The following is a 14,296-nucleotide window of genomic DNA, read 5'->3' as shown; positions in this document are numbered from 1 at the left end:
TTCTTAACAATATTTCAGTTTATACTTAACTTTCAAAGTAGGTGAATGATAAGTATATACTCAAATATCGTTATGAAATTTGTAGTACAATGACTTATCGGAATCGAAAAATGGCACTGAAAAAAAAAATTTCTTATAGGTTTAAAAACTATACCGAGTGAAAATACTAATTTTCAATGCATATAAATCTAGCCCTCGTAATGACGTTCTGGGAAAAGATGAACTCTACTGACGGTGCAACTAAATCCAATTGAATTAGTGTGGAAAAATAAAGTGTCTAATGACAGACAACAATGTCGGTGCAGATGTCACGTGTTAGGTTACTTGACTGGGGTGTGGATCAAGTCAATGTGCATGATTAAGTGATTCTGTAAGCATGTGGAAATGATGGAAAAGCAGCATTGGGAAAGAGAAGGAGTCGTTTAAGACGTAACAGGAGGCATAGTTCTTTGAAACATGGATTCTGACAGTGACCTCAAACATAACTTGTTTCTGAAACTTCAGCGGAAGATTCCGACCAGGTATGGTAATATATGTTTCTTGCATGAATACAATAGTAGCTGCAAAACTGAGAGAAGCACCCACCCCACATTTCACTAGTTACCCCCAATTTTCTGCCTTTACTTTGAATTACTGTAAGTAATGTGACGATTAAGTCAGAGACAGAGAACTCAAACCTAATTCTGTGTACATGTATGCATGTGTAAGCAATCTGGATACGCATAAAACCACCACTGAAATTTTTCTTACCAGCAGTCAATGTTCTATTTTGCCCAGACATAAGAACAGAATCATTGTAGTCTTCATTTCTGGCAAAGACCTGTATTTCATAATCCGTACATGCTTTCAGATTTATTATTTTATAACTTAAATCCATTGTATTTCCTACTATAAAATCGTTGCTTGCAGTGCTTTTATATTGAATAATATAAGAAGCAACACATTCAGCATCAGCTAATGGTTTATTCCAATTCACTATTATGGAATACTGGTCTGGTTTCAAACTTAGATTTGTAACGTGTCCAGGTACTGTAACATAAATAATGAAATCACACATCTGAATATACTTAATGAGATACCTAGGTTATAATACTGTCATAGCAATAGGCCTACGCAATTAAATAATACTACAAGGTGCGGCAAGAGAGTTGGACAGTTTTCAAATGGAAGTAATAGTGGTTATGTATAGTAAAAAAAAAAAGGTAAAAGTATCCCCGTAACATGCCATGAAGGCACTTGGGGGGCATGGAGGTAGAGCCCCATGCTTTCCATGACCTCGGCACTAGAATGAGGTGATGTGGTTATATACAGTAGTGGCAAAAAACCAGACCGACCCTTGTTGCTGATTTCAGAGCCTTGTTCACTCCAGAGCACGATAGACTGGTAACTAAGACTTTCGTGGTTCGAATCCTGCCTGCGAAGGAAACTTTTTTTTGTTCCTTATTCAAATTTATTCTCAATACTTTTCGATTGCTGGTAAAAATTCATGTTCTGGGAATAATAAGTTAATTAAGTAGTAAAATATCGCTGCAATCGAAAATATTAGGAATAAATTTGAATAAGGAACAAAAAAAAAAAAGTTTCCTTCCCAGGCAAGATTCGAACCACGAAAATCTTAGTTACCAGTCTATCGTGCTCTGGAGTGAACAAGGCTCTGAAATCAGCTACAAGGGTCGGTATGTTTTTTTTTTTGCCACTACTGTACATCATAACAAATTTATTAATGCCGAAAAATCTGGCTATGTGTGCCATTTGTACATACATTTAGGCTGTCTTGAAAATTACATCCCTCAAATGTTGTCCGTCCTTCTCCATGCACTCTTCAAGTCTTTCCCTGAAGTTCCATATCGCTCTTTCCAACATTTCGCCAACAATGTTAGCGATTTCCTGGTCAATGACAATCTTCAGGTCATCGATTGTTCGGGGCCTGTTTACATACACTTTTGACTTCAGGTAACTCCACAGAAAACAGTCGCAGATGGTAAAGTCAGGCGAACAGGGAGACCAGGAAATGTCGCTATACCGAGAAATTGTGTGTTCTGAGAACATACAGCCCAGAACTGTCATGGAATTTTCTGTCTTATGAGCTGTGGTACCAGGGGTGGCTTTCGAAGAGGGGCCGCAGAGCTGCAGCACCCCCAGACATTTGTGGCTCTTGTCTCGTTTTATGTTTTGAAATACATTTATTATACAGTCTCTATTTAGCGGCTCGAATTTTTTTTAATTTCGCTCTCATTGACTTCCACGCAATCATTAGTGAAGTCACTTTCTCCTCTGGTGCTGCCAGAGCGAAGTCAGAGACAAGGACTATGGGTGAAGCCACTTCCTCCCCTGGAGCTGCCAGTCTCGTCTCGGATGCTTTGCGCGTTAGTTTTTCCCCACCCCCTGCTGCCCCTGGCCTTGAATCCAGAGTTTCCAGGAGTTGCAAAATTTGCAGCAGATATCTCTAGCGCGCAGTTTTAAATACATTTTCTTTAACGTTGTGAGTATAACAAGTGCAACAATGTTTAATTCTGTACAATATTTACAGTCTATTCAGTTCAGTACCTTAACAATTCAGGAGAAATGTGAAATTAAGTGCCCATCAGTTGAATCTCATAATGAAAAGAGCCACCAAAACAATGGCAAGAGTCCATAATTGTACCTATTTTTAAGAAGGGGGACAGACTAACTGTGGTAACTTTCGAGGAATATCACTTTTCGTTGATGTCGTACAAAATTTTGTCCAATATTCTTTTGAGAAGATTAACTCTGTACGTAGATGAAATTATTGGGGATCATCAGTGCGGTTTTAGGCGTAACAGATCGACTATTGTTCAGATTTTTTGTATTCTACAGATACTGAAGAAAAAAATGGGAGTATAAGAGTACAGTACATCAATTATTCATAGATTTCAAAAAGGCATATGACTCGGTTAAAAGAAAAGTTTCATATAATATTCTTATTGAATTTGGTATTACCAAGAAACTAGTTCAATTAATTAAAATGTGTCTCAGTGAAACTTGTAGCAGAGTCCGTATAGGCCAATTTCTACCTGATGCTTTTCCAATTCACTGTGGGCTAAAGCAAGGAGACGCACTATCACCTTTACTTTTTTAACTTCGCTCTAGAATATGCCATTAGGAAAGTTCAGGATAACACACAGGGTTTGGAATTGAATTAGTTACATCAACTTCTTGTCTATGTGGATGACGTGAATTTGTTAGGAGAAAATTCACATACGATTAGGGAAAAAGCGGAAATTTTACTTGACGCAAGTAAAGTGATAGATTTGGAAGTAAATCCCGAAAAGACAAAGTATATGATTATGTCTCGTGATCAGAATATTCTACGAAATGGCAACATAAAAATTGGAGATTTATCCTTCGAAGAGGTTGAAAAATTCGAATATCTTGGAGCAACAATAACAAATATAAATGACCTTGGCAGGAAATTAAATGCAGAATAAAAATGGAAAATGCCTGTTATTATTTGGTTGAGAAGCTTTTGTCTAATCTGCTGTCAAAAAATCTGAAAGTTAGAATTATAAAACAGTTATATTACCGGTTGTTCTGTATGGTTGTGAAACTTGGACTCTCACTTTGAGAGAGGAATAGAGATTAAGGGTGTTTGAGAGTAAGATGCTTAGTTGGGAGACCAGAGGGAAAAAGACCTTTGGGGAGGCCGAGACGTATATGGGAGGATAATATAAAAATGGATTTGATGGAGGTGTTATATGATGATAGAGACTGGATTAATCTTGCACAGGATAGGGACAATGGCGGGCTTATGTGAGGGCGGCAATGAACCTGTGGGTTCCTTAAAAGCTATTTGTAAGTAAGTAATCTTAAAGGGACAAAGGTAGGACCCAGTAATGTAGAAAGAAAGGTGGACAAGTTTCTTAACAATATTTCACTTCATACTTAACTTTCAATGTAGGTGAATGATAAGTATATACTCAAATATCGTTATGAAATTTGTAGTACAATGACTTATCGGAATCGAAAAATGGCACTGAAAAAAAAAAATTCTTATAGGTTTAAAAACTATACCGAGTGAAAATACTAATTTTCAATGCATATAAATCTAGCCCTCGTAATGACGTTCTGGGAAAAGATGAACTCTACTGACGGTGCAACTAAATCCAATTGAATTAGTGTGGAAAAATAAAGTGTCTAATGACAGACAACAATGTCGGTGCAGATGTCACGTGTTAGGTTACTTAACTGGGAAGTGTATCAAGTCAATGTGCATGATTAAGTGATTCTGTAAGCATGTGGAAATGATGGAAGAGCAGCATTGGGAAAGAGAAGGAATCGTTTAAGACGTAACAGGAGGCATAGTTCTTTGAAACATGGATTCTGACAGTGACCTCAAACATAACTTGTTTCTGAAACTTCAGCGGAAGATTCCGACCAGGTATGGTAATATATGTTTCTTGCATGAATACAATAGTAGCTGCAAAACTGAGAGAAGCACCCACCCCACATTTCACTAGTTACCCCCAATTTTCTGCCTTTACTTTGAATTACTGTAAGTAATGTGACGATTAAGTCAGAGACAGAGAACTCAAACCTAATTCTGTGTACATGTATGCATGTGTAAGCAATCTGGATACGCATAAAACCACCACTGAAATTTTTCTTACCAGCAGTCAATGTTCTATTTTGCCCAGACATAAGAACAGAATCATTGTAGTCTTCATTTCTGGCAAAGACCTGTATTTCATAATCCGTACATGCTTTCAGATTTATTATTTTATAACTTAAATCCATTGTATTTCCTACTATAAAATCGTTGCTTGCAGTGCTTTTATATTGAATAATATAAGAAGCAACACATTCAGCATCAGCTAATGGTTTATTCCAATTCACTATTATGGAATACTGGTCTGGTTTCAAACTTAGATTTGTAACGTGTCCAGGTACTGTAACATAAATAATGAAATCACACATCTGAATATACTTAATGAGATACCTAGGTTATAATACTGTCATAGCAATAGGCCTACGCAATTAAATAATACTACTAGGTGCGGCAAGAGAGTTGGACAGTTTTCAAATGGAAGTAATAGTGGTTATGTATAGTAAAAAAAAAAAGGTAAAAGTATCCCCGTAACATGCCATGAAGGCACTTGGGGGGCATGGAGGTAGAGCCCCATGCTTTCCATGACCTCGGCACTAGAATGAGGTGATGTGGTTATATACAGTAGTGGCAAAAAACCGGACCGACCCTTGTTGCTGATTTCAGAGCCTTGTTCACTCCAGAGCACGATAGACTGGTAACTAAGACTTTCGTGGTTCGAATCCTGCCTGCGAAGGAAACTTTTTTTTGTTCCTTATTCAAATTTATTCTCAATACTTCTCGATTGCTGGTAAAATTCATGTTCTGGGAATAATAAGTTAATTAAGCAGTAAAATATCGCTGCAATCGGAAATATTAGGAATAAATTTGAATAAGGAACAAAAAAAAAGTTTCCTTCCCAGGCAGATATCGAACCACGAAAATCTTAGTCACCAGTCTATCGTGCTCTGGAGTGAACAAGGCTCTGAAATCAGCTACAAGGGTCGGTCTGTTTTTTTTTTTTGCCACTACTGTACATCATAACAAATTTATTAATGCCGAAAAATCTGGCTATGTGTGCCATTTGTACATACATTTAGGCTGTCTTGAAAATTACATCCCTCAAATGTTGTCCGTCCCTCTCCATGCACTCTTCACGTCTTTCCCTGAAGTTACATGTCGCTCTTTCCAACATTTCGCCAAAATGTTAGCGATTTCCTGGTCAATGACAATCTTCAGGTCATCGATTGTTCGGGGCCTGTTTACATACACTTTTGACTTCAGGTAACTCCACAGAAAATAGTCGCAGATGGTAAAGTCAGGCGAACAGGGAGACCAGGAAATGTCGCTGTACTGAGAAATTGTGTGTTCTGAGAACATGCAGCCCAGAACTGTCATGGAATTTTCTGTCTTATGAGCTGTGGTACCAGGGGCGGCTTTCGAAGAGGGGCTGCAGAGCTGCAGCACCCCCAGACATATGTGGCTCTTGTCTCGTTTTATGTTTTGAAATACATTTATTATACAGTCTCTATTTAGCGGCTCGAATTTTTTTTAATTTCGCTCTCATTGACTTGCACGCAATCGTTAGTGAAGTCACTTTCTCCTCTGGTGCTGCCAGAGCAAAGTCAGAGACAAGGACTATGGGTGAAGCCACTTCCTCCCCTGGAGCTGCCAGTCTCGTCTCGGATGCTTTGCGCGTTAGTTTTTTCCCTCCCCCTGTTGCCCCTGGCCTTGAATCCAGAGTTTCCAGGAGTTGCAAAATTTGCAGCAGATATCTCTAGCGCGCAGTTTTAAATACATTTTCTTTAACGTTGTGAGTATAACAAGTGCAACAATGTTTAATTCTGTACAATATTTACAGTCTATTCAGTTCAGTACCTTAACAATTCAGGAGAAATGTGAAATTAAGTGCCCATCAGTTGAATCTCATAATGAAAAGAGCCACCAAAACAATGGCAAGAGTCCATAATTGTACCTATTTTTAAGAAGGGGGACAGACTAACTGTGGTAACTTTCGAGGAATATCACTTTTTGTTGATGTCGTACAAAATTTTGTCCAATATTCTTTTGAGAAGATTAACTCTGTACGTAGATGAAATTATTGGGGATCATCAGTGCGGTTTTAGGCGTAACAGATCGACTATTGATCAGATTTTTTGTATTCTACAGATACTGAAGAAAAAATGGGAGTATAAGGGTACAGTACATCAGTTATTCATAGATTTCAAAAAGGCATATGACTCGGCTAAAAGAAAAGTTTTATATAATATTCTTATTGAATTTGGTATTACCAAGAAACTAGTTCGATTAATTAAAATGTGTCTCAGTGAAACTTATAGCAGAGTCCGTATAGGCCAAATCTACCTGATGCTTTTCCAATTCACTGCGGGCTAAAGCAAGGAGACGCACTATCACCTTTACTTTTTTAACTTCGCTCTAGAATATGCCATTAGGAAAGTTCAGGATAACACACAGGGTTTGGAATTGAATGAGTTACATCAACTTCTTGTCTATGTGGATGACGTGAATTTGTTAGGAGAAAATTCACATACGATTAGGGAAAAAGCGGAAATTTTTCTTGACGCAAGTAAAGTGATAGATTTGGAAGTAAATCCCGAAAAGACAAAGTATATGATTATGTCTCGTGATCAGAGTATTCTACGAAATGGCAACATAAAAATTGGAGATTTATCCTTCGAAGAGGTTGAAAAATTTGAATATCTTGGAGCAACAATAACAAATATAAATGACCTTGGGAGGAAATTAAATGCAGAATAAAAATGGAAAATGCCTGTTATTATTTGGTTGAGAAGCTTTTGTCTAATCTGCTGTCAAAAAATCTGAAAGTTAGAATTATAAAACAGTTATATTACCGGTTGTTCCGTATGGTTGTGAAACTTGGACTCTCACTTTGAGAGAGGAATAGAGATTAAGGGTGTTTGAGAGTAAGATGCTTAGTTGGGAGACCAGAGGGAAAAAGATCTTTGGGGAGGCCGAGACGTAGATGGGAGGATAATATAAAAATGGATTTGATGGAGGTGGGATATGATGATAGAGACTGGATTAATCTTGCACAGGATAGGGACAATGGCGGACATATGTGAGGGCGGCAATGAACCTGTGGGTTCCTTAAAAGCTATTTGTAAGTAAGTAATCTTAAAGGGACAAAGGTAAGACCCAGACAAGTTTCTTAACAATATTTCAGTTTATACTTAACTTTCAAAGTAGGTGAATGATGAGTATATACTGAAATATTGTTATGAAATTTGTAGTACAATGACTTATCGGAATCGAAATATGGCACTGAAAAAAAAAATTTCTTATAGGTTTAAAAACTATACCGAGTGAAAATACTAATTTTCAATGCATATAAATCTAGCCCTCGTAATGACGTTCTGGGAAAAGATGAACTCTACTGACGGTGCAACTAAATCCAATTGAATTAGTGTGGAAAAATAAAGTGTCTAATGACAGACAACAATGTCGGTGCAGATGTCACGTGTTAGGTTACTTGACTGGGGTGTGGATCAAGTCAATGTGCATGATTAAGTGATTCTGTAAGCATGTGGAAATGATGGAAAAGCAGCATTGGGAAAGAGAAGGAGTCGTTTAAGACGTAACAGGAGGCATAGTTCTTTGAAACATGGATTCTGACATTGACCTCAAAGATAATTTGTTTCTGAAACTTCAGCGGAAGATTCCGACCAGGTATGGTAATATATGTTTCTTGCATGAATACAATAGTAGCTGCAAAACTGAGAGAAGCACCCACCCCACATTTCACTAGTTACCCCCAATTTTCTGCCTTTACTTTGAATTACTGTAAGTAATGTGACGATTAAGTCAGAGACAGAGAACTCAAACCTAATTCTGTGTACATGTATGCATGTGTAAGCAATCTGGATACGCATAAAACCACCACTGAAATTTTTCTTACCAGCAGTCAATGTTCTATTTTGCCCAGACATAAGAACAGAATCATTGTAGTCTTCATTTCTGGCAAAGACCTGTATTTCATAATCCGTACATGCTTTCAGATTTATTATTTTATAACTTAAATCCATTGTATTTCCTAGTATAAAATCGTTGCTTGCAGTGCTTTTATATTGAATAATATAAGAAGCAACACATTCAGCATCAGCTAATGGTTTATTCCAATTCACCATTATGGAATACTGGTCTGGTTTCAAACTTAGATTTGTAATGTGTCCAGGTACTGTAACATAAATACTGAAATCACACATCTGAATATACTTAATGAGATACCTAGGTTATAATAATGTCATAGCAATAGGCCTACGTTATTAAATAATACTACAAGGTGCGGCAAGAGAGTTGGACAGTTTTCAAATGGAAGTAATAGTGGTTATGTATAGTAAAAAAAAAAAAGGTAAAAGTATCCCCGTAACATGCCATGAAGGCACTTGGGGGGCATGGAGGTAGAGCCCCATGCTTTCCATGACCTCGGCACCAGAATGACGTGATGTGGTTATATACAGTAGTGGCAAAAAACCAGACCGACCCTTGTTGCTGATTTCAGAGCCTTGTTCACTCCAGAGCATGATAGACTGGTAACTAAGACTTTCGTGGTTCGAATCCTGCCTGCGAAGGAAACTTTTTTTTGTTCCTTATTCAAATTTATTCTCAATACTTTTCGATTGCTGGTAAAAATTCATGTTCTGGGAATAATAAGTTAATTAAGTAGTAAAATATCGCTGCAATCGAAAATATTAGGAATAAATTTGAATAAGGAACAAAAAAAAAGTTTCCTTCCCAGGCAGATATCGAACCACGAAAATCTTAGTTACCAGTCTATCGTGCTCTGGAGTGAACAAGGCTCTGAAATCAGCTACACGGGTCGGTCTGTTTTTTTTTTTGCCACTACTGTACATCATAACAAATTTATTAATGCCGAAAAATCTGGCTATGTGTGCCATTTGTACATACATTTAGGCTGTCTTGAAAATTACATCCCTCAAATGTTGTCCGTCCCTCTCCATGCACTCTTCACGTCTTTCCCTGAAGTTACATATCACTCTTTCCAACATTTCGCCAAAATGTTAGCGATTTCCTGGTCAATGACAATCTTCAGGTCATCGATTGTTCGGGGCCTGTTTACATACACTTTTGACTTCAGGTAACTCCACAGAAAATAGTCGCAGATGGTAAAGTCAGGCGAACAGGGAGACCAGGAAATGTCACTGTACCGAGAAATTGTGTGTTCTGAGAACATGCAGCCCAGAACTGTCATGGAATTTTCTGTCTTATGAGCTGTGGTACCAGGGGCGGCTTTCGAAGAGGGGCCGCAGAGCTGCAGCACCCCCAGACATTTGTGGCTCTCGTCTCGTTTTATGTTTTGAAATACATTTATTATACAGTCTCTATTTAGCGGCTCGAATTTTTTTAAATTTCACTCTCATTGACTTCCACGCAATCGTTAGTGAAGTCACTTTCTCCTCTGGTGCTGCCAGAGTGAAGCCAGAGACAAGGACTATGGGTGAAGCCACTTCCTCCCCTGGAGCTGCCAGTCTCGTCTCGGATGCTTTGCGCGTTAGTTTTTTCCCTCCCCCTGTTGCCCCTGGCCTTGAATCCAGAGTTTCCAAGAGCTGCAAAATTTGCAGCAGATATCTCTAGCGCGCAGTTTTAAATACATTTTCTTTAACGTTGTGAGTGTAACAAGTGCAACAATGTTTAATTCTGTACAATATTTACAGTCTATTCAGTTCAGTACCTTAACAATTCAGGAGAAATGTGAAATTAAGTGCCCATCAGTTGAATCTCATAATGAAAAGAGCCGCTAAACAAAATACAAAGGCTCGCATATTTTTTGCTAATTTATCCAGTATCCCCGCTTTCTTTTCTCGATCTCCATACAGTCTATATTAGATTAACGTGTTTTAAAGACAATTCCATCAGCTGGGGCAATAAGATGGAGTTTTAAAATAAGAACAGTAAATGTTGTTCATGAGAAGAAGGAGCCATTGCTAGAATGTTTTCAAACCATAATTGAATCTGAAACATCTAACAACATCACAATAAATGAGCCAAGCGCCCTGGTGCGTGCTCTTTAAAATCCTGAATTCAATTTCTGGATCAGTTTTTTTCATTTATTGATGTATCATGTAGATATATTATACAACCAACTACAACATCGCCAGTTAGATATTTCTAAGGTTCAAATCTGCATGTAAAAAAATTAAATTATGGTTTATTTAACGACACCCGTAACTGCAGGGGTTATATCAGTGTCGCCGGTGTGCCGAAATTTTGTCCCGCGGGATTCTTTTAAATGCCAGTAAATCTACTGACATGAGCTTGTCTCATTTAAACACACTTAAATGCCATCGACCTGGGCCGGGATCGAACTCGCAACCGACTATGCTACCGAGGCCGACTCTGCGAAAATGAAAACCCTAAAAAGCGTCGTAAGGTCGAAGGGATTCAGACAAGGGTTGCGGCAGCCAAGGAAATGTGTGACCTCATTATCACACAAGCTAACACCCGATTCCAGTTCATAGATAATCTAATATTATCTTCTCTTCTGTGTCAAGAAAAATTTGAATGCTACAGAAGCTCATTTCCTGAAAATGACCTAAATGTATGTGTGAAACTTTTTCTAATGTTCGATAAAGACAAACTAAAAACGGAACTCACTGTGTTGTATCAGAGACAAGAATTCAGAAATATCAGTGACGCAGTCAAGCTCTTGCAGTTTCTTCTATCTGAGAACTTGCAGGCCTCATTTTCAGAAGTTGTGAAACTACTACGCATAGCTATCACCATGCCAATGACAACTTCCGAACCAGAACTTTGTTTTTCGTGTTTGAAAAGAGTGAAATCCTATCTTAGAAATACGATGAGAGAAAAGAGACTGACCGCATTAGCTATGTTTCCCATTGTAAAGACTATGTTAAACAACATATCGGATTTTAATAAGATGATTCAAAAGTTTGCAACCTACAAGACAAGGCGCATAGAACTAATCTTTAAATAAGGTAAGTTGCATGGTTTATTGTATGCAGCCCCCCTGAATTCAATACCCACGAGCCGCCACTGTGTGGTACCATCTTGCTGAAACTATACCATCTGCCCATTAATCCCAGGAAGACGCCTACTCAGATATGGTTGAAGAAATCTGGTCAGCATTTCGATATATGTAGCATTCACTAGTCACTGTCACAGTGTTCCCGTTCTCCTAAAAAAATAAGGGCCTATGATATAGAATCTAGACATGGCACACCAAACTGTAACCTTTGCACTGTGAAGCATCTGCTCGTGTAGTTCTTTTGGACTCTTGGGCGTCCAGTATCTAAAGTCTTGCTTATTTACATAATCATCAAATGGAAATGCGCCTCTCACTCGTGAACACAACCATTTCGTCTACCAAAATATTGAGTATTATCTCGGTGAATGTCTTACATTGGGCATAGTCTCTCTCTCATTTAATTGCTGAACAATCATGAGTTCATGAAGATGAAACCTGAGATCTAAATGTAAGATTCGCCACACACAACGATTTGCAAGTTGCAGCACTGTAGCCTGTCGTCTAGCTGATTGATGTGGACTCCTCATATTTGCCTCTCTTACTCGCTCAATGTTTTCTAGCGTCCGTACACTTCGAACTTGGTCTGGTAGTTTCTTATTGGAAGCTAATGATGTTAATCGATATTTTTTACCCATCTCAGTATGATATTGCAACTAGAAATGGCTCCATGGCGGCCAACGTGTTTTTAAAACTGAATCACCATTCTTGAAAAATGTCTTGAAGATAAAAGCATGATGTTCCGCACTCCACACCTCCACGATTACACAAAATGTCATCAAAAATGTTAATGATGGTCGATCAATGTCCATAAGCCCCCATGTTGCTTAGTAAATGGCCTTTTAAAACTATCAAACTCCTTCGCCGCGCCTTGTGTAATGAAGTTGTAAAAGTACGCTAAAAAGTGAAGAAATTAATTGATTATAATTACGGTAATGAAAGTTATCGCACGTGATGATGCTATAATAATTACTGCAGAAAATGAGAATTTAAAAACTTCTGCATCATTTACTTGTATCCTTTTATTGCTGAAAGGGAAATCATAATGGTATAGCTTGATTCAACGTTATTGGCCCCTGTCCTTGGTTGTTTGGCTAATGAGCGAGCTGTGTGTTACGTCATAAGAAAGAAATTTGATCACAAACGTGCAAAGGAGGGGAAGAGGAAAGAGAAAGAATGAAAATAATATCTTCGCTCGTAGCTGAGCGACACTCATATCAAGAAAATATAAGTCACCATGACACTGTTTAATCGACAGACTATCTATTTACTTTTTGCAAGGGCCAAAATTCCTGAATCAAGCTGTAAGTATGATGGAGCAAGACAGGATTTCTAACAATATCGAAAGATTCATTTCGATGTAAACTAAATTTGGAAAGTAGGCCTACACTACATATTACAACAAATTGTGTCGTAAATTTTTAAGGCTGACTTCATCAAGTGATGAAAATCTACTTAAGAAATTTCTTTCGGACTAAGAAATCTCTAGTCATATCTTTGGTCTGACATAGTGGAATACAAATGCATTTCATAAAATTAACCTAGATTATGATATCTTAATTTGATAAAGTATTAAAAATATTTAAAAAATTCTATTATTGAGATTATCTTTAACAAATAACAGCTGCAAGAATAGCATTTTATATAATTTCAATTATTTTAATTGCCACTAAAAGTGCCAGAAAGTGAGACTGATTTCATAACATTATGAAAATCTAGCAATTTCAGATCAAATTTTATAATGTCTGTTATGCAGAACCTCTCCATATGGATGGACATGATCCCAGAACGTGAGCAAGAGTTTCGATTTCTCTGTGACATCGTCTACAGAGGTTACCGTCCTAATATCTGCCTGGAATGGAACACTAAATGGAAATTCGTAAATCTAAAACTATTTGCCTTATCAACACACATTCTAGCAGGCAAGTCAATTGATATCTACTACACTTAACAGCTCAAAAGCATGTTACAAGCAATAGCAGTGCTATGCAGCCAGTCTTAGAACCTACTGACTGCACTATGTATTTAGTGCAATGAAAAGGTCAGTAATTTAAATTAGTCTATTATTATTTCAAAAACATTATACGGTATATATAGCAAAACATAGCTTCTACCACAGCTTCTTCAACACACACAAACGTCACAGGTGACACAGATGTCATTACATTACCGTTACTTACCAGCAGTCTTTGTAGTGTTCCTTATAGGTACAAGAAAAGACCTATCATTTATATAAATAGCAGTTACATTTATTTCATAATGTGTGCAAGCTTTGAGATTTGATATATTATAAAATAAATCTAATGTATTAGCTTGAAGAGGACTGCCTGCGTCATCTTTCCATTTTAAGTTGTATGTTTTGATACATGCATCACTATCTTTTGGTTTTAACCAGGTCACCATTATAGAATGTGTGTCTGACTCCGTTACCAAATTTTCAACTTTTTGAGGATCTGTAAAATAAATGTTCATATAAATGTAAATTGAAATAGTAGGTTAATTATAACAACATCAAAAGGAAAACAAGAAGCATGTCAAAGATATAGAAACATCAACATTTTGAATTTTATGTGTTAGTTCCAGCATCAAAAGGAATACAAGTAATGGATAACCTATCTATTGGATCCCAATGTAAATAATAATAATAGGTTATTGGTTCTTCAAAAAAAAAAAAAAAATGAGTACAAATAATATCAAATATTAACGCTAAA

The 14,296-nt window shown here is 37.3% G+C and overlaps 1 protein-coding gene across 6 annotated transcripts in view; it reads right to left on the bottom strand.

Moving 5' to 3' along the window:
• The window catches only part of LOC138696794 (receptor-type tyrosine-protein phosphatase H-like), a 157,112-nt gene that overhangs the window by 50,742 nt on the left and 92,074 nt on the right, over window positions 1-14,296 (bottom strand). For 4 of the 6 annotated variants that reach the window (XM_069822198.1, XM_069822197.1, XM_069822200.1 and 1 more), the window contains 4 exons: window positions 13,766-14,038; window positions 8,481-8,759; window positions 4,629-4,907; window positions 751-1,029 (listed from right to left, as the gene is read on the bottom strand). In XM_069822198.1, the coding sequence (XP_069678299.1) occupies window positions 751-1,029; window positions 4,629-4,907; window positions 8,481-8,759; window positions 13,766-14,038 (1,110 nt within the window). The remainder of the gene's footprint in view (window positions 1-750; window positions 1,030-4,628; window positions 4,908-8,480; window positions 8,760-13,765; window positions 14,039-14,296) is intronic. The other 2 variants (XM_069822201.1, XM_069822202.1) reach the window with 2 other exon arrangements.

The sequence above is a fragment of the Periplaneta americana genome, chromosome 3, assembly GCF_040183065.1.
Source record: "Periplaneta americana isolate PAMFEO1 chromosome 3, P.americana_PAMFEO1_priV1, whole genome shotgun sequence".
Classification (NCBI taxonomy): domain Eukaryota; kingdom Metazoa; phylum Arthropoda; class Insecta; order Blattodea; family Blattidae; genus Periplaneta; species Periplaneta americana.
This window is presented reverse-complemented; position numbering and strand designations above follow the sequence as displayed.